General features: G+C 34.6%; 1 protein-coding gene across 1 annotated transcript; it reads left to right on the top strand.

Moving 5' to 3' along the window:
• The first annotated feature begins 4,807 nt into the window (after positions 1–4,807).
• LOC143398332 (C-type lectin domain family 4 member A-like) lies at positions 4,808–21,233 on the top strand. Its single transcript, XM_076855314.1, has 6 exons — positions 4,808–4,889; positions 7,527–7,643; positions 10,953–11,063; positions 14,187–14,338; positions 19,836–19,951; positions 21,095–21,233. Exons 1-6 carry the CDS (start codon positions 4,808–4,810, stop codon positions 21,231–21,233), a joined length of 717 nt encoding a protein of 238 aa, XP_076711429.1.
• Positions 21,234–21,798: the final 565 nt, after the last annotated feature.

The following is a 21,798-nucleotide window of genomic DNA, read 5'->3' as shown; positions in this document are numbered from 1 at the left end:
GAGAATATGCAGTGTTTGTCTTTCTGTACCTGACGTTTTTCACTTAATATTTTTCAGTTTCATTCACATTGCTACAATGTGACAAAATCTCATTTTTCATATTAGTGAATAATATTCAATTATGTATATATGCTAAAATTTCTTTATCCATTTATCTGGTGACGGACACCTTATCTGATTTTGTATTCTGACTATTGTTGAGTAGTGCACGTAAGAGTGAAGTTTATTTCTTTAGAATGACAATTGCACTTTTTAAAATATATACCTAGAAGTGGGATAGTTGGACCATATTTATGAATTTATTTTTATTTTTTTGAGGAAATTTTATACTTTTTCCATAATGGTTGTACTAATTTACATTCCCACCAGCAGTGTATAAGCAGTATATAATTTCTACGTATCCTCACTGGGATTTTTTTATTTTTTGCTTTATTAACAATAACCATTTTGACTAGGGTGAGGTGATTTTTCATTGTGGTTTTGATTTGCATTTTGCTGATGGTTAATGACATTGAATTTTTTTTCTTATATGTACGGGATAATTTGTATTTTTTCTTTTAAGAAATATGTATTCAGATTGCTCATTTTTATATTATATAATTTGTATTTTTGTTGTTGAGTTTTTTTAATTCCTTATATATTCTGATAGTGATTTCTTTTTAGAGAAATAATTGGAAATATTTCCTCCAATTCTATAGGTTGTATCTTTATTCTGTTGATTGTTTCCTATGCTATGCAGAGCTTTGAGACAGTACTCAAATAAAACCCTTCATTTTTAGCATTTCAAAAAAATCAGGTAGATAAACCATATTCTTACTTCTTTTTTTGGCAAAAGAAAAATCACAATGTGGCAATAACATTTCTTCCTGTTATCAGTTTTCTGATTTGTGCCTGCATAGTATATGTTTCTTTTATAATGTAGTTGCCTTCTCATTTATTTTTAGAAAATTTTCTTTGCTCAGAGAGCATGAGTTGTGTGTACATTGCTTGTGTGCTTAACTAAATATGTACTAATTAACATACCATTGGGAAACTATTCACAGTACTCGAAAAGGAGCAAAATCTATATAGCACACTGTTATTTGCAAAAAGGTCATGAGGCAACATGTAGCAAATAACAAATAAGGTACACCATCAATTTCTTATGAACTTCCATGCTTTCATGATAGGTCATGTAACTTATATGACAAGCAACCAATACTATCCATAAGATATCATTGAAGTTTATTTTTCTCAAAATCATAAGGAAATATCAATAAAAGTTTCAATATTTTATCTTTATGCTTTAGTGTTTCTTGTTTTTTTAAAAAATCAGAGTGCTCCATTTTGAAGATCACTGTCTAAGAGATCCATTGGCTCTATAATTTAAAGGGTTTGGGTATAGATTGCATCACCATTCCCAAGTGTTTATATCCTTCTCTGAGAAAGGATTAAGCTTTGATGCTAATGACATGTCTTCCTATGGATGGAGTGTCTTTTTCTGCCCTTTCACAGGTTTATCCAGGTGACATCCATTGGTCAATAGATCAGAGTGAATATAATATGCACTTGATCCAAATTGAAGATGCTACTGCAAGTTCAGCTTACAAGGAGCCACTCAATGATTGTGGATATTTTCTCAATCCTCTTATACCCTGGTACTGTGCTGTGGGACACTATATGTGTGGACATCCTCCTCACTATGCCTCCCACCTGTGTTCCAGGATGAGAAAAAATTCAGAAAGGATCCAAGTCAAGTTATAGCCAACTTTAAGTAGATGTTTAAGTTTACATTTTCTGTGTGTGGGAAATAAATATTATAAAGCTTTGGGGTTGTTTTAGACACAATGTAATCTATTTTCAATGTGAGTCATTCTAGGGAGAGAGACATAACTTTAGAAAGCTATTATGTTTAAGGAACATGGATTAGAAAGCCTCTTGAATCAGTTATTATTATTAGGAGGAGGGTGTGTATTTGCACAAATATCTAAATGCTTGTATTTTGTTAAGTTCCAAAATTAATTACAGAGAACATAAGATTCCTTTGTATTGTAGCACCTTTTCCCTATTAATTATTTGGCCTAAATTAAGCACTATATGGGTCAGGGCAAAATAGGTGTTTGCTGTAGGATGAGGTGAGCAGGTGGGATAAATGTAGCACAGGGTCTTAGGCTCAAGCAAGGAAAGGTGACAATGAAGGGGTTTGGCCTCACAGTGGTATTGGAGCCAATGAAAAGTGAAGAAAACCTCATAATGGTGGTGGAGTGTCTTCTGGTGTGTATACTCAGAGCCTGAGCATGGTGAGGAGGCTGTCCACAAGTGGCAGTGGCCCAGAGCAGAGTGCAGAGGACAGGAGAATTAAGGAGGTGTCCCCATAGGGGAAGGCTGGTGTGAGATGTCAGACTGTGAGAAGAGGCCATCTATGTGATGGTGTGGTGAGATATGGGGAATGTAACTTAAGCAGGATTGGGAAGTCATCCATGCATGAAGTCAGTTTTGTGAGAAGTCAGAGCTCCCTTTTGGGTGAGGAATGAATCCCTATAGAGGGCCTGCCTGGCATGGAATCTCAGCATCTGGGAGCAGTGAGTAGACACCCCTCAACAGTGTTATTTCCAATGTTGGTTGGGATTCAGTGCCTAAGTGGGGTAAGGAGGGAATCCTTGGAGAGGGAAACCTGTGTGGGTTTCAGAGACCAGTCAGGGTAAAGGGGGTATCTCTGTGTAGAGTCCATTGTTGAAACTCACCATGTAAGCAAGGGACACAAGGAATTCTTGCTGGCAGTGGAGGACCTGGCATGGGATGTCAAAGCCCAAGCAGGAGGAAGAAAATGTCTGTGTAGAAGATAGACATGGTGTGGGTTTCAGAGGCTGAGCTGGATAAGGAAGCTGTCCACATGATGGCATAGACCCAAAGGGGAGTCTGGTCCTTATATGGTAAGAACTTTTATCGGTCTGTTAGAGCTCAGGGAGACCATGTGGTGGTGAGAGATATACTTTAAGAATCTGTGTCACTCTTAAAGAAAAGAAAAACAGTTTTCTTAAAGAAAAGTAGAACAGTAATATAGCATGTCCCTGAAACACCCCTTTGTATTTCCAAGAAACCACCCAAATTGAGGGAACAGTATGAATGGTTCTTGACAGAAATATTCAGGTAAATACTATCTTGTAGGACACTGACTTTTTTTTCATGTTTGTAAATTTGAGGGTGGCTTAGTACGAGGTGTCAGAACCTCAGCAAAGTGAGGAGAATGTCTATTAGATGAGGTGTGGTTGGCTGGCCATTGTGGGAACACTCAATTAGAGTGAGGAGGGCTATTGTGCAGGGGACAGTGGTTGACCCAAGAAGTAAAGGATATATCATGGAGAAAAGAATGTCTAGGGAAAGATGGTACAAAAGATGAGAGATTGGTAACATCCAGAGTAAAATCAAATAAGTTAAAAATAAGTGAATAAGTTAAAGATAATGAACACAAATTTCTTTCTGTCACTGATGTGATAGAAGTGTGACAGAAAGAAATGTGAAAATTGAGAAAATGAAAATGAAATCTGAGCCATTGAATTAGAATTAGAAGTATTACTGTGAATTTAGGGTTTTCAGTATATGTTGATACAAAAATAAATGTAAGGGTAGGGGATATAGCTCAATTGGTAGAGTGCTTACCTTGCATGTACAAGGCCCTGGGTTCAACCCCCAGCAACACACACACACACACACACACACACACACACACACACGTAGAAATGCAATGGAAACAAATATAGAGATGAGAGAGAAGGAGAGATGTGGAGGGAGGGAGACAGATAAAAAAGGGAGACAGAAAAAAGAATTAGGTAGGGGTGATTAAAATAAGGGGAATAATTTTGAGAGACCTGGGGTAAAGAACCTGAGTATGAATTGAAAGTAACCCTCTGGACTGGTCCTACATGAAAGATTTAGTTTTTGGACTGCTTACATCTTGTCCTTTGGACAAAACAATTCAGATTTTGCACTCAAGTTCATTCTCTTCTATATGTGATTCCATTCAATTTTCCTAACTGTTAAGTATAATCATATGTACCTTCCAGAGCTGGTTGTTAAGGTGATGTGGGGAGTAAAGGGAGAGATAAGTATGAAATGAAAGATGGCCTCCTCTTTTATTATGGCTTTCAGGAGTTGTCAAGGTAACCAGTAGCAAAATGAATAGAGATTCATGATGGAACTGATTATGAACAGCAGGGGAATGCAGAGATTACAGAGAAGCACCTTCCAAAGAAATAAAATTTAAACTTTTGCTTCTCCACCATGCTATAGGAAGGTGGCTCTGAACATGGGCAGGCTGTATTCAGGAGATTTGTGTCAATGATAACCTTAGAATGCAGTACAAAAGAGCTGCCTTATTAGTCAAACATGATGATATGAACGCAATGTGAGCAAGTGTTGCTCAGGTGGTTGGCTAATAAGAGGTAACACTTGCACATAGAAGCTCACAAATTTCAGTTTTGCTGTTGAACTTATAGAATAAAGTTCTCAGAAAAGATTTCTTTAATTGCTTGGTTCCTCTTTTCCTTTCCTTCCTATTTCTTTTGAGTTACCACTTTTGTTATATTTTTTAGTTATATTTACTATGACAGCTGAAATTCTCATCTGGTTGTCATGAAGATTGGACCTCTGTGGCCCAGTGGTTTCACATGTTTTCAATTTTAGGGGTATGTGCATATTTATTACTTCTGCTTTCATCTAGTTAAGTGGTAGAACAATTTACTCTCAGGCTGGATTCTCATTTGTAATATGTTTTAAGAAAAATATTGCAAGAGATTTCTGAAAAAAAAGCAGAAGGTTTCTTCTCAAGATGGCTTTGGGAACAAATTATGCTGAAGTGAATTTCAAAAATGAATTGAAGTCCTCAGGCACCAACTCAAATTCTCCTGCAGGTAAAATTCATTTTCCAGTGGTCAAGTTAATTATGAGGTGAAAGATGAAGAGACAGTTAATAAGCAGGGCAGAGGTAATGTTAGTTGGTGTTATATCTGAGTGATCATGTCTGGAACACCCAGGAATCTCTGAGAATTGTTCTGCCTGTAGATAGGAATTAAGGTGTTGTAAAGTTGCAAATGGGAAAGAAAATGTCCATAATACTTTCTTTACTATTATCATTTACAGAAAATCAGACATTGAATTCTACTGTATATCCCCGCAGATATGAATATATAAGAATGTGTGTATCTATATTTCCAGAACTGAATGAATATAATACTGAGTTTTTCCTCCTCATCATTGATAATATACATATTTTTTTTGAGAAAAAGAATAAAAAAGCTTATTGTTTTGCTAAAAAAGGAGAAACACTGGGGATTCCTGTTCCAGAGGCTATGTAATAAGAATTATAATGCATTCTGCTGTCATATATAAATAAAACTAACTAACTAAATAAATGAATAAATTAAGACAATATACATAATTTTAAGGAAAGTGTTCCTCCTTATTTAGTGCTTTTATCTGAATGGAATGTGTCCCCACTGACGCCCTCATCTTTGGTGGTGACCAATTTTAGGTTTTATGTTTCCTAAGCAAAATTGCTGTAGCTTGAAGGTATGCCCCCTGTCCAGAAAATGGTTTTAAACCATGAAATAATGACTAAAAAGGCTGACTTTATCTTAAAAATTTGAAACTTGGTTAGAAAGATTTATCTTGTATAATTTACTTATAAATGGATGCAATCTGAAATATTATTTAAATATGTAATAAATAATAAGCAACCATAATAAAAATATTAATAAAGAAATTATGGTGAAAAAATGTTCATGATACCGTATAAAAGAAAATAATGAATCAGAAATCAGTAAATATGTATGTCAATGAAATGGAAAAATGCACATATAGTTGTAAACACTTCAAAAATTGCTGAAGAGACATGTGCCAAAATATTAACAATAGTTATTCTCAGTGATAGAAATTTTTGTTTTGGGGTATTTTATAATTTTTTTTAATAAACATTTATTTTCTTAAATTTCCATTTTCATGTTATTTCAAATATTCACAGTATTAGTGATTGTGGTTTATAGAAGAAAATTTAAAGTAATAAGAGGAGAGATTTTCCTTTTTTTTCCCACTGTGACCAAAATATCTGATAATAACAATTTACAGAAGAAAGCTTTATTTGGGATCAACATTTCAGAGGTCAGTCTTTGGTGAGTCAGCTCCATCACTCTGGCTCTGAGGTGAGGCAGTACATCATGGTGGAAGGGCATGGCAGAGTAGAGCTGTTTAGCTGATGGCAGCCAGGGGATCATGGAAGTTTCCACAGAGATTTCAAAGGAAGACTTGAGTGTTCAGACAAAGTGAAGCTGTGTTGGAATCCTTGCAGGATTCCCTTGAGAGGACACGCATGAAGCTGTGAAGGGGAAGCTGAAGCTGGAATGGAGATCCCAGGGATTAAGATATGCCAGTAATGTGGAATGTCTGCTGAGGAAAGCTGTTGGCTGTAGAGGGAATCAGCCTAAGAAAGCGACCTCGTGAATTACAACCAGCAAGGACATTTAGGTGGTGCTGCAGAAGCCCTTTGAAGATTACATCTCACCACAATATTCCCCAGATTCTTGATATGGAGTTACAGAAACTAATATCTGCCTGACTGAGTTTCACTTGTTTTGGTTCCATCCCTTCCTCTATATCCTTATTCCTCCTTTTTGGAATGGGAACATTTACTTTATGTCATTGTATATTGGAAGTATATAACTTTTGATTTTTACAGAGGCTCACAACACAGAGTTTGTCTTGAGTCACAGAGGAGACTTTGGATGTGGTCTGGAACTTTGAAAACTATGGGGAATCTTGGAGATGGACTAAATGTATTTTTCATTTTTTTGTGTGTGTGTGTGAGATGGATGTGACGTTTTGAGGGCCAGGAGTAAAATGTTATGGCTTGATTATGAGATGTGCTCTAAAAAGTTTATGTGGCAATTCATGAATGTTAAGAGATAAAACAGTTATGAGACCCATAACCTAGCTGGTGGATTAATGCATTTGATTGATTAATAATTAGAATGGATTGCTGGTTGGTGATCAGGTAGGGTGTGGCTGAAGAAATTTGGTCACAGGGGCATGCCTTTTGATTATATACTTTTTATTTCAATATTTTTATGGATGAATTATAATTCTACACAATAGTGGGGTTCACTGTTACATATTCATACATGTACATGATATAACAATATAATTTGATCAACATCATTTCTCAAGGGATTATATTTTTTTCCCTGGCTCCTTGGTTGTTTTTTTCTGCTTCCTGGCTATCTTGAGCTGAACAGCATTCCTCCACTACACTCTTCTTCCATGATGTTCTGCCTCATGTCAGGCCCAGAGTAATGGAGAAGATGGACCATGGGCTGACACCTCTGAAACCACAAACCCAAAATAAAATTTTTCTACTGTAAGTTGTTCTGGTAAGATATTTTGATCACAGTGACAAAAACCAACTCACATAGAGGAGGAACTGGAAATAAAGATAGAACTTATTACTGATGAGGATAGAATTTATTACTGATGAATTGATTTGATTTATTCTTCAGATCCCAGGGAAAACACCATTCCTCACCAGAGTAATTTTGGTTTTTCCAAGCTTCTTCTTGCCTTGTTGCTGATACTTTTCCTGCTGAAGGAAATCTTATTGTCTGTCTCTTTTATCAGTAAGTATGCCAACTGGGTCAGTTAGCAATGCCTGTTTTTCATGAATAGAAACTATTCATTAGAAATTGACATTTCACAATGATCCAGACCTTTGAAAAATAAATTTTTGGGGGGTTGGGTGGGTGGATAGAGTTCCTGAGCATTCACTGGGAATTTTGCTTTTGCAAAAACAATGAGATTCATCTTCATTGAGAGAATTTGAAAAGTAGATATATGTGTATGTGTTGGTTTACAGAATGAAATCTATGAGTCATCAGTTCTATATTAGATTCTTTGTATGGACACATCTATAATTCCTTAATTGTGTTTATAAATCTAGCCTTATTTGACTTCACAGACATTTATATTTTGGGATGAGCAGGTGAACATGCAGAAGATGTCAAGAAATGTTCCAGGAAGAGTTCTCCAGTGAATTTCCTTCTAATAATTTCTGTCTTGGTCAATACTGTGATAACTCAGGAAGTCAATTTAACAAATAAGTAGATTTATGCATATCCTGTATTTCAGAGTTTATCAAGTTTTCAAAAGTCATAAATATCAGCATATATTAAGATACATGTTTCATTCATTAATTTGGTAATTTGAAAAGTAACCATGGCCATACATATTGTTTGCTAGGCGCCTTGTTAGAGAATCCAGAAATAGCCACAGCCACTGGTGTCAAGACCTTAATAGAATAGTCAAAATAACCAGTGCTTACAACAGTAGATGGGAAGTGTTGTTCAGGTAAGAAGTAAGCACAGGAGGCTGAGATAGGTTTGCTGAAGGAGGAGACACCTATGGCTATGTGTATCAAAAATAACACATAGTATCAAAGATTTGGGGGAAATATAAACATGGCATATAATACTATGTGAAAAACTATGAAATGAAGTTGGTTGTGGCAGACATAAGCAGAACTCAGATCATGAAGAATGTCATTACCATTATAAAAAAATTTTGATATTTTATAAAATATCCTTTGCTCCTTAATAAAGAAGTCTAAAACAGTGGATTGAAACAGCTATTTATTTAGCTCATGCATCTGTGGCTTGGCACTTTAGACTGGTCTTATTGGGAGTTTCCATAGGTCCTGACTGAACTCAGTCATGCATATGCTGTTAGGAACCAATCACAGGCAACTTGGCTTTTGAGGAAGAGCATGTCAGCTGGAATGAAAGGGTCAATAACCACATTTATCTCATTACTCATCAGGATAGCCTGGGTTTGTTCACATGGCCACTGGCAGATTTCCAGGAAAGAGGGAAAAAGAAAACCAAACACAATGAAGTTTCAATTTCGATTTAGCATGGTTACTTTTGCATGTTCTTTTGGCCAAATGGAATCTTAAAGTCAGCTTATATTCTAGTAGTGAAGAAACAGACCCCACTTGTTGATTGGAGAACATGGAAAGTCACATTGGAAAGGGGTGTGAGTATAGGGAGGGTGGAATATTGAGGCCCATCTTGCAGTGAGTCAGTCCTGGCCAGCCATTGTGGAATTCTGGGGAAGGAATTGACATAGTCAAATTTAACTTATGGGGATATGCTTTTACTGAGGTGTGAAAATGGATTTATGAGGACAAGAGTGAAGGTAAAGAGAGGTGTTATTTCCTGGAAAGTGGATGGAAGTAGACAGCATTGTGTTAAGTGAGATAAACCAGAATCAGAAAGTTACTGGTTGTATGTCTTTTCTCATATGTGATAATTTGGGAGCAAAAAGAGAAAAAGGGGTGAGCTCTCATTAAAATTGAGGGAAGAGTAGTAGAGGAAGGGGACAGGGTGAGGGAAGAGAGGAGAGAAATTGGAAGTACTAGGAATAAATTGACCAAATAATATTATGAGCACTTATGATTATGTAACAGTGCATCCTATTATTATGTATAACTATAATGCACCAAACAGATGCTAATTCATAATCCCATTTGAAATATTGAGAGCATCATTTAAGGATAGTGCTGCTAGTGAAGAAAGAGAAGAAAGGTAGCTTTGAATGGTAAAGAAGATATAATGAAGGAGGCCAAGGCTTGATGATATTGGGGATTAAAGGACCCAGAGAAGTTAAGTGTGAATATATATTCTGATCTTGTAAAACTCAGCAGTGAAGAAGTTATTAAAAGAGGTAGGCAATATAGGATGCATAGCAGGTTTTTTTGGAAAGATGATTATTTACATTTTGGGAAAAATGTGTCAAACCACAAATGTACATGTCCAGTGGCAGGCATATTTTCTTGGATTTTAGAAAAAAGGTCTGGAGTTTTGGAAGTCATTCACATAATGACAACAAGTCCCAGCATAGGAATATATGCTATCACTCCAGAAGAAGTCATTAAGCAAGAAGTAGGGATTAGGATAGAACTCTTGAGAAAGCTACATTTTTTTAAAAAGTTGAATGGAGGAAGAGAGCTGATGGAAGAGGATAAGAAGCGGCAGCAAGAAAGCGGAGGTGGGAACAGATAGAGCACTGCACCAAGAGCTACAGAGGAAAACCCAGGGTGAATGATGCAAGAAGGTCATTAGAAGACAACTAATAAGTGGTCCTAGAAAATTACTGATGATCCATTTCAAGGATTGTTTTAATAAATTGATGAAAGCCAAAGCCAGAATGAAGTGGGTCAAGGAACAAATAGGAGGTTAGAGGGAAAGAGGAAATTTAATTTCTTGCAGTAATTTCTCCCAGGGTCTTACATATGCTAGGCAAGTGCTGTAATACTGAGATACCACTGAAACTCAGAAAATTCAATTTCTAGGGGGAGGTGTGAATTAGTCCTCAAATGGGAGAGACCTGGTGCACTGAGGAGTTAGAATCAGTTGTGATGAAGAGAGTTAAAAGACAAAAGAGATGAAGAACAATTTTCTCTTGATCAATCTTGGGGTTTTTGAGAAACATTTTTTTTTCTGTTCTTTAAGATAAACCAGAGTTGCTTAAAATTAGCAAATTTTTTCTTCCCCCAAAGTCCCAGGTGGTGTACTTCCTTAAATAACTTCCACTTCCTTCCTACAATATTTAGCCTTTGTTGGTGTCTTAGGTTAAGCACTGAAGCACACTGTGGACAAGATCCTTTAGGTCCCATTATGATGGCACTGTCATGTCCTCTTTCAATTCTTCACCTTTTAGCTCTTCCTGAGAGATACCTAATCATTTAAAAGTAGTAGGATCCTGATTTCATTGATTGTGGGGTCATGGGGAAAGTTTTCCTGTCAGGCTCTGTCCTATCATGTAATCAGACATTTGTGGATTTTGTTTCTGTGTAGAATGCAAGAAAGCAATGTATAGAGCAGTAACCTAATGCTACTGGAAAAATGATTGATTTTTATTCTATTTTACAGCTTTCTTTCAAAAAAATTCTCAGCTGCTCAAAGAAAAAAACTATGGAAATTCTACAAAAGAAATGATTCATACAAATTTGGAGTGTGTAAAAATCAATTCAACCATGAAAGGTAAAACTTAATGTGCATAGAATTCAATTACTATAGTAGGTAATGATCCCAAATCAGAATTTATGATTACCAGGGAGATCATAATAAGAAGTGGAATCTCATGAACGTTTTAAGCTACAAGTGTATTATATAATTCATAGGGTCTAATATTCTTGTTTGTGAATTCAAAGTTGTTCATGTGAAGCTTAATTGTGAAACAGGATATATTGCTGTTGCATTTATTCAGCCTGTGTTTTTTTCAGAAGTTTCTGTGCAGTGCAGCTCCTTTTCTCACATGTCAGTTAAAAAAATGAGGACAGTAATGATAATAGCTATATTATTGTGAGATTGAATTATTTATATTAATGTATGATATTTAAAGACCATATTTCCATTTACAAAAACATAAGCATATGATATTGAAAGATCCAGTTTTAATTCCATCCTGCACACAGTGACCACTGTGTAATTAAAAGTATTTGCTACAAATAATGAATCAATATTAACATATTATCACTAATTAAATTTACAATATTTTTGGTACTGGGAATTAAACACAGGGTTTCACACATGCTAGACAAGTCTATCACTGAGCCACCTTCCTAACCCACAGTTCTTGTTTATTTTCCCCTAAGTTTTCAACTATTGTTCTTTTTTGTCCCATGCAGTCTGTGAAATTACATTTAATTGTCATGTCTCTTATTTGCTGTGATAGTTTTTCAGACCTTCCAGGTTTTTGATGACATTAACAATTTTGGGGAATACTGTTCTATATATTGTAGGCTGTCTATTAAAAGTTGAAGTTTTCTAATGGTTAGATTGGGATTATTTGTTTTTTTGGGAGGAAGGTCATAGATGTAAAATGCTATTTTCATCACATTATTTCAAGAGTATATATTATCAAAATAATTTTTAATAATTGATGCTGAACTTAAAGCTACTTTTCCTTCTTCCATTTCCACACTGTACTGTTTGTAAAGAAGTTACTATGCATAGCTCACACTTTAAGATTGAGGAGTTATTCTTGTCCATTAGGATGGAGTACTTAGGGTTGTCTGGAGGAACAGATGCAATATGAATATGACAATTTAGTTTAAGGATTTGGCTTTTGCAATTATGGAGGCTTGAAAAGTTTAAAATTTGATCTGGGTAAACAGTAGGGTGGAGACTCAGGAAAAGTATCAGTTTGAGAACAATGACAATCTGCTGCAGGACCAGGAAGAGCAAATGTTGCAGATTAAGTCTAAAGGCAAATTTGCTGGAGAATTCTCTCTTGCCTGTAGGGGCATTCTTTTGTTCCATTAAGATCTTCAACTGATGGAATGAGATCTACTCACATTTGGAAGGCAAACTTCTTTACTAAAATTTCACAAATTAAAATGTAATTCTCATTCAGAAATATCCTTGAAGCAATACCCAGAATGCTTGATAAAACTAGTATACAAAATTAGCCATCAAGAAGTATCTATATAATTTATTTGGAATTCTTATGCATTTGAGGTTTGTCTTTTCTATTCCATTTATTAATTTACTCTATCTTTTACATCTGCATGCACTCATGTCTATTTACTTTACATTTCAGATTATAATCTAATGCCACTTCATTTATCTTGTTATTCTAACTTTGACTACTGGGTGGTCTTTCTGTTGGCTCTTGTGGCCTTTGTCATTTGCCATCAATGTGTTTTTTGTTTGTTTTTGTATTTTACTTTCTGTAACTACAAAATGCTCTAGACTCATGTTGTCTGTTTTCTGTTTCTATCTAGAATTAACCATTTCTATGAAGAGCCCTGATTCCTTTTATTGAAGAATAATATCCTAGAAATTTTGATATGTTGTATTTTTATTTTCATTCATTCAATGTATTTTTTAAAGTTATCTTTGACACATCTTTAACTCATGGGTTATTTATATGTATTATTTAGTTTCAAGTGTTTGGAGATTTTCTGTTTTCTTTCTTTCATTGATTTCTAGTTTGCTCTCATTGCTGTTGAATGACACTATATGATTTTAATGATTTTAAATTTCTTGAAGTATGTTCTGTATCTCAGTATGTGGTCTATCTTGTCATAGGCTCCATGGGCACGTGTAAAGAATGGGTAGTCTGTTGGTGAGTAGCCTCTTCTAAGAATGTTGATTGGATTCTGTAGGTTGATAAAGTTTTTGTTCTTCAATGGTTTTCTAATTTTCTGCCTGGATTTCTTTAATTTTATTAATCTATTTTCAACTTTTCTTTCCACTTGTGTGAATTTTTACTTCATATATTTTGCAAACCTGTTGTTTGGTATATTCACATTTGAAATCATGATAAATGAAGTTCTGTTTATTGTTTTTATTATGTTTCTGGTGTTTGGTTGGAAAATTCTGGTTTTTTGTCCCTCCCAATTCACTTATTTCTCTGTTCCCTCCATTCTGATGTTAAGTCCTACACTGACATCTTAAAATGTTATTATATTTTTCAATGATAAAATTTCTGTAGTTTTTTTTTATATCTCTGTTTCTTTGTTGAGTCTGCTGTTTTAAAAACTTTGCTTGGGGGCTGGGGGTGTAGCTCAAGCGGTAGTGCGCTTGCCTGGCATGCATGCGGCCTGGGTTCGATCCTCAGCACCACATACAAAGATGTTGTATCTGCCGAAAACTAAAAAGAATAAACATTAAAAATTCTCTCTATTTCTCTCTCTTAAAAAAAAAAACTTTGCTTGAAGAATGCTTGCTCCTTCTTATTAGAGCATCTTTATTATGACTGCTTTAAAAATCTTTGTTACATAATTCTAACATTTTTGTTTTCATGATTTTTTACATCAGTCGATTATCAGTTTTTATTACATTTGAGAACTTCCTGGTTTTTGGTGTAAAGAGCTATCTTTTGCTGAACCTTGCACATTTTTGTATTGAGTTTTCAGAGGTGGGGTCTTATTAAATTATTATGTTTTTGCTGGCTTTTCCTGATACCACTTCAGCAGGAGAAATGGGTCCTGACACGTTAACACCTGATGATGGCAGACTTGGCTCTTTGTTACATCTGGATGAAGATAAGATAACGGTGCTCATGTGGTCTCCTTTGGTCCTTAATTTTAATAATAAACGCACTTTAAAAATAGATTTTTCGTATGTTGCACTTATATTTCCTTCTTCCCGATAAAGGAAAAGTCTGGAGCTGTTGCCCAAAGAATTGGAAGTCATTTAGTTCCAGTTGCTACTTTATTTCTTCTAAACAAAGATCTTGGAAGAAGAGTCAGGAGAACTGCTCTACAATGGAGGCTCATCTGGTGGTGATCAACAGCAAGGAAGAGCAGGTACTTTCTGAGAGACAATGGAGTCATGAGCCTGTCTGATTTTTGTACATATCCTTGCTAAGAAGGAATATTGGTGCTGTGACAGATGACTTTCCATAAGACAGATAGGAGAGGCTTCCTCAGCCTTCACATTCCACACCTTGTACCTTCTTCAATGTAACTAACCTAACTTGAAAGAAATTGTGGAATTAAAAGTAATACCTGGGGGCTGGGGATGTGGCTCAAGCGGTATCGCACTCGCCTGGCGTGCGTGCGGCCCGGGTTCGATCCTCAGCACCACATACAAAACAAAGATGTTGTGTCCACCGATAACTGAAAAATAAATGTTAAAATTCTCTCTCTCTCTCCCCCTCTCTCATTCTCTCTTTAAAAAAAAAAAAAAAAAAAAAAAAGTAATACCTGGGACTTTAGTGAAAGGATGAAAATAGCAGCTTGTTCTTTCAATATGTATATGTTTTATAAATTATTAACTGTTTAACAGAGAGGGATATTAAGTTGAATAGGGAAATAAAGTGAAATTAAGAGTCACAGCAATTAGGAATGAAATTTAAGAATCTGTGAAAAATAATTAAATTTGTAAGAATTTAATTATGCACAAATTTGAAGAATGCTCCCTTAGTAACAAAAGTGGGGAAATAAGTCTGAGATAGGAAATCATTATGATTATGGATAGGAATTGCTTCCATAGTTAATGAAAATATGATACTTCCCTGCTTAGCCGAGAAAACCTGCACTTCTGGGAACCCCATGTGGCTATTCCTTCTTTCCCCCCTCATTTCTATATAAAGATCACTGTGGAAACACCACACTATAACCTTTAATATGTATAATAGTTATGTGTTAATCAAAAGATTTTTGCTACATTTTAAAAAATTGGTCCATTACATTTGTACAGATTAATGGGATTTTTTGTTTACTAAATTATTTATTTATTCTAATTAGTTATACATGATGGCAGAATGCAATTCATTTTATATTACACATATAGGACACAAATTTTCAAGTGACTGGTTGTACACAAAGTATTTCTACACCATTTGTGTCTTCATACATGTACTTAGGGTAATAATGTCTAACTCATTACACCGTCATTTCTACCCCCTTTCATGCTCCCTTTTCCTCCTTCCCCTTTTCCCTCTCTAAAGTTACTCCATTCCTCACCCCCACCATTGCCATTATAAGTCAGCATTCTCATATTACAGAAAACAATCAGCCTTTGGTTTTTAGGGATTGGTTTACTTCACTGAGCATGATATTCTCCAACTCCATCCATTTACCTGAAAATGCCATGATTTTATTTTCTTTTAATGTTGAATAATGTTCCTTGTGTATGCATATACATTATCTACTGAAGGGCATCTGGGTTGGTTTCACAATTCAGCTATTGTGAATTGTGCTGCTATAAACATTGATGTGGCTGTGTCCCTGTCGTATAGTGTTTTTAAGTCCTTTTGGTATAAACCGAGGAGTGGGATAGCTGGGTTAAATGGTAGTTCCATTCTCAATTTCTCAAGGAATCTCCATACTACTTTACAGATTGATTGCACCAATTTGCAGTCCCACCAGCAATGTATAAGTCTGCCTTTTTCCCCCACATCCTTGCCAACAATGTTGTTGTTTGTATTCTTGATAGCTGCCATTCTGACTGGAGTGAGATAAAATCTTAGTTTTGATTTGCCTTTCTCTAATTGCTAAAGATGTTGAGCATTTTTTTCATATGTTTGCTGATTGATTATGTATCCTCTTTTGAGAAGTGACTGTTCATTTCCTTGGTCCCTTTATTGATTGGGTTATTTTTTTTTTTTGGTGTTCAGCTTTTTGAGTTCTTTATGTACCCTAGATATTTGTGCTCTACCTGAAGCACTTATGGTAAAAATTTGCTCCCATTCTTTTTTCTCTCTATTCACCTCACTGAATGTTTCTTTTGCTAAGACGAAGCTGTCTAGCTTGAATTCAACCTATTTATTGATTCTTGGTTTTAATTCTTGGACTATAGAAGTCTTTTTAAGGAAGTTGGGGCCTAATCTTCCATTATGGAGGTTTGGGCCTACTTTTTCTTCCATGCACAAGGTCCTTGATCTATTTTGAGTTGACATTTGTGTGTGGTGAGAGAAAGGAGAACTAACACCAATACTTCTCAAACTATTTTATGAAATAGAAAAAGAAAGAACACTTCCAAACACATCATATGAGGCCAATATCACCCTGATTCCAAAAGCAGACAAAGACACATCAAAGAAAGAATACTTCAGACCAATATCTCTAATGAGTATATATGTAAAAATCCTCAATAAAATTCTGGAAAATCAGATACAAAAACATATCAAAAAATTAGTGCACCATGATCAAGTAGGGGTCATCCCAGGGATGTAAGGTTTGATCAACATTCAGAAATCAATAAATGTAATTCATCACATCAATAGATTCAAAGATAAAAATCATATGATCTTCTCAATAGATGCAGAGAAAGAATTTGATAAAATACAGCATCCTTTCATGTTCAAAACCCTAGAAAAACTAGGGCTAAGAGGACCATTCCTCAACATTGCAAAGGCTATTTATGTTAAGCCACAGGATAACATCATTCTAAATGAAAAAAAAAAATTGAACGCATTTCCTCTAAAATCTGGAAAAAGGTAGGGATGACCTTTTTCACCACTTCTATTTAACATAGTTCTTGAAACTCTAGCCAGAACAATCAGATAAATGAAAGAAACTAAAGGGATACAGATAGAAAAAGAACTCAGATTATCACTATTTGCAGACAATATGATTCTATACCTAGAAGACCCAAAACATTCCACCAGAAATCTTCTAGAACTAATAAATGAATTCAGAAAAGTAGCTGGGTATAAAAGCAACACCCATAAATCAGAGATATTTCTGTATGTCAGTGACAAATCCTCAGAAAGAGAAACTAGGAAAACCACTCCATTTACAATAGCCTCAAAAAGAAAACTTGAGAATAAACTTAAAGAAAGTGTTGAAAGACCTCTACAATAAAAACTACATCATGCTAAAGAAAGAAATTAAAGAAGACCTTAGAAGATGGAAAGCTCCACCTTGCTCTTGGATAGGCAGAATTAATATTGTCAAAATGACCATACTACCAAAAGTACTATATAGACTCAATGCAATCCCAATACAAATCCCAATGACATTCCTCATAGAAATAGAAAAAGCATTCATAAAATTCATATGGAAAAATAAGAGACCCAGAATAGCCAAAGCAATCCTTAGCAAGAAGAGTGAAACTGGTGGCATTACTATACCAGACCTAAAACTACTGCAGAGCAATAATAGCAAAAACAGCATTGTATTGGTACCAAAATAGACCAATAGAACAATGGTACATAATAGAGGACACAGAGTCTAACCCACATAACTACAGTTATTTTATATTAGACAAAAGTACCAAAAATGTTCTTTGGAGAAATGATGGGATTTGTTGTTACATATTTGTATATACACACAATGTAACAATATAATTTGGTCAATATCATTCCCTAGCACTTCTCTCCCTCCCCACTTCCCATCCCTTCTATCTTTCCTCTACTGATCTCCCTTTGATTTTTATGAGATCCACCCCCACGTTTTTTTTTTTTTTTTTTTTTTTGCTTTGTCCTCTCTAGCTTGTGCATAATAAAGAAAACATGTGGGCTCTGACCTTCTGGGTTTGACTTATTTTGCTTATCATAATGGTCTTAGTTTAATCCATTTGTCTGAAAATGGCATAATTTCACTTCTATTTATGGCTGAACTCCATTGTTTATATATACCACACTTTTCTTTATCCTTTCATCTATTGATGGACACCTACATTGGATTCAGAGTTTGGCTATTGTGAATTGTGCTGCTATAAACATGAGTATGCATGTATCTTTGTAGTATGATGACTTTAATTCTTTAGGATAAATATGCAGAAAGGCTATAACTGGTTCATATGATGGTTAAAAGCCTAATCTTTTGAGGAGCCTTCAAAATCATTTCCATAATTGTTGTGTGAATTTACAATCCCACCAACACTGTAACACCATTCTTTTTTCTCCACATCCTCTTCAGTATTTATTATTTGTATTCCTGGTATCTGCCATTCTGACTGGTGTGAGATGAAAATCTCAGTGTAGTTTTGATTTGTAGTTCCCTAACTGATAATGATGTGGAACTTTTCTCCCCATATATTTGTTGGCCACTTGTATTTCTTCTTTTGAGAAGAGTCTGTTTAATTCATTTGCCCATCTATTAATTATTTGATTTTTATGGTGAAGTTTTTCAAGCTTTTTGTATGTTCTAGATATTAATCCTATGTCAGAAGAGAAACCAGCAAAGATTTTCTTCCATTCGTTAGGTTCTTTCTTCGCATTCCTAATTGTTTTCTTTGCTATGCAGAAGCTTTTTAATTTGATACCATCCTATTGTGAAACTTGTTGCCTGTGCCTATATGGTGTAGTATTGAGCCTATGCTTTCTTTAAGGAGTTGCAAGGTTTTGTTCTACTTTCTAGGTCTTTTATATATTTTAAGTTGATTTTTGTGCAGGGTAAGAGATAAGGGTCTAGTTTTATTTTTCTACATATGGATAACCGGTTGTCCCAGCACCATTTGTTACAAAGGCTATTGTTTTTTCAATGTATGTTTTTGGCACTTTATCAAGGATCAAATGACTGTACATGTGTGGTTTTGTCTCTTTGTCTTAGACCATTGCTCTATGTTTTATGTCAGTACTATGCAGTTTTTGTTAATATAGCTGTGTAGTATAGTTTGAAGTCAGGTATAGTGATTCCTTCAGCATTGCTTTTTTTGGCTTAGAATTGTTTTAGCTACTCTGGGTCTTTCATTCTTCTGAATGAATTCTAGGACTGTTTTTTTTCTTTTTTCTAGTTCTGTGAAATATGTCACTAGTATTTTGATGAGGATTGCATTGAATTTGTATTTTGCTTTTGGTAGCATGGCCATTTTGACAATATTTGTTCAGCTTGTCCAGAAACATCTTATCCATTTCCGTCTTCTGAGTTCTTCTTCAATTTCTGCAATGTTCTATAGTTTTCATTATAGATGTCTTTTACCTGCTTGGTTAGATTTATTCCTTGGTATTTTTTTTTGAGGCTTTTGTGATTGGAATCATTTTCTTCATTTCTTTTTCAGAAAATTCATAGTTTTTTTGTATAGGAAATCTATTTTTTTATAAGAAGTTTTAAAAAATATAAAAAAAGATGGAAATATTAACTACCCAGATTTCATTATTACCCACAGTATGTATAAATCAAATTATGACATTCTACCCCATAAATTTATACAATTAAAATAATAGTTAAAATTTACCAAACTAAAAATAATTTATTTGTGAATATATTTGTTCATAAAGTTACTTGTGATATATTTATAGTGTATATAGCTTAATTTAACAATAAATGAAGTAATCAACAACAAACCCCCCCAAAACACCCCAGTTGCGGTTAGTACTCTACAGATATGATTTCTTTTTTTCTTTTCTTTAAGGATTTTATCACCTGGAATTTGAATAAATCACATGCTTATTTTGTGGGGTTGTCAGATCCAGAGGGTCAGAGACATTGGCAATGGATCGATCAGACACCATACAACGAAAATACCATGTGAGTACAGAATTAGATAAAGGAATCCTGGGTCATATATCATGTCTAAAATCTAGGGTGCCCAGCTCTAAGATATGAAATTCAAATATCTCATTTTTGTTCTGTTGGGCACTTGGTTAAATTATTTTATTATCTCATTTAATCATCAAGAAAATCTTATATAATACACATAATTTTTTATAGAAATGAGAAAGTGGAGTGTGGAGAGTACAGATAATTTAGCTAAGGTAATCCAATAATGGTTTCCAAATTCATGTATATTGTACTTTGCTTTTAACCTATTTATATCTCCTTAATATAAATACATGCTTATTAAGATCATTACAGATTATTTTAAAATTATGATTTAATATTTCTCATAAATCAGAAATCCTAACTTCTGATACCATTACAATATCCAACATTTATATTATCTTTTTTTATAAATATTTATTTTTTTAGTTATAGTTGGATGCAATTTCTTTATTTTCTTTTTATTTTTATGTGGTGCTGAGGATCAAACTCTCCTGCACGTGTGAGGTGAACGCTCTACCACTGAGCCACAACCCAGACCCACATTTATATTATCTTTAAAAATATTTTAGTATACTTCTACCTCTGATCCTCATATCTTCTTTGTGAAACATATAGTGCTGTTACTCTGGTTCAATTTTTAGATGGGCAAACTGAGAATCAAAGAAATGAAATTATTTGTCCAAAAAAACAAGAATAAGTAGGCTCTCTAGAGATTTTGCTTGCCTTTTGAGTCCAAAATCATTCCTGTAAAAAGGGGGAAAAAGAACTATATTGATAATGAGACCAGATTGATATCTCTTCATTATATAACAAAGCCACGTGATTGACAGTCCCTGGCAATAGGACTATGGATGCACAAATAGAAAACAACCTCTGGGATATCTTTAGGTGAAAGGTTTGCTGCAATAAGGCATGAGAAAATGTTAAGTGATGTGGGCACAGTTTTCAAGGGAAATATTAAAGGTTTTGATGGAGGAAAAACTGCATGAGAAGTGGGGAAGTGTTGGTCTGGGCATATTTGACCCTGACTTCCACAAAGTTCCACCCCAGCCTATGGCCCCATAACTGTCTCTAACCCTTTTAAAAGCAGTGCTGGAAGAATAACCTCATGCTTTTTCTCTGTTTCAGGTTCTGGCATGTAGGTGAGCCCAACAGGGTCCAAGAGCGTTGTGTTGTGTTAAACTATCGTGAACAATGGGGCTGGAATGATATTTTTTGTGCTCATGTTCAAAGATCAATTTGTGAAATGATGAAGATCTACTTATGAATCAAACACCTTTTTCATGGACATGTTGTTGGATTCATGTCCATTATTCTAGAGATAACTATTAAGTTCCTCTTTATGTGAAAGAAATTCCATAGGCTTTTAAGTATGTTGTTATTTTACTTTTTGAGAAAACTGTTTACATATTTATTTGTTTATTCATTCATTTGCTTATTCATAAAATGACATTTCCTATATGACAAAGAGTACACTGGAGACCTATTTTGTGCATACATAGAATACACTTGAGCCTGTTCCCTAATCTCTGTCTGAATGCTAAGAGTATATTTATGGACATAAATTATATGATGTGGTTTGTCCACTTATCTGTTTTCCCTTCTCCCCTCTTGGCTTTATTGATGCATAATTTGGAAATACAAATTTTATATATTTAGGTTACAAAGTAATGATTTGATATTCATATATACTGTGAAATGATTATTATAATCAAGTTATCTAACCTTCCATTACTTAACATAGTTTACATTATTTTGTGTTTAGTAAGAACACTTAAGATCTTTCTGAAGGAGACAAATTTATGCTATGTGCATTTATGAACATATCACAA

This window comes from Callospermophilus lateralis, chromosome 4 (genome assembly GCF_048772815.1).
Source record: "Callospermophilus lateralis isolate mCalLat2 chromosome 4, mCalLat2.hap1, whole genome shotgun sequence".
NCBI classification, from domain to species: Eukaryota; Metazoa; Chordata; class Mammalia; order Rodentia; family Sciuridae; genus Callospermophilus; species Callospermophilus lateralis.
The sequence above is the reverse complement of the archived record's forward strand: the minus strand, read 5'-3'. Positions and strand labels throughout refer to the sequence as shown.

Bases quoted from the DNA above. Each gene is read 5' to 3' on its own strand.
- LOC143398332 (XM_076855314.1), top strand. From the start codon at position 4,808: ATGGCTTTGGGAACAAATTATGCTGAAGTGAATTTCAAAAATGAATTG. The intron at 4,890-7,526 runs GTAAAATTCATT...TTTATTCTTCAG, and splicing joins CAACTCAAATTCTCCTGCAG to ATCCCAGGGAAAACACCATT. The intron at 7,644-10,952 runs GTAAGTATGCCA...TCTATTTTACAG, and splicing joins ATTGTCTGTCTCTTTTATCA to CTTTCTTTCAAAAAAATTCT.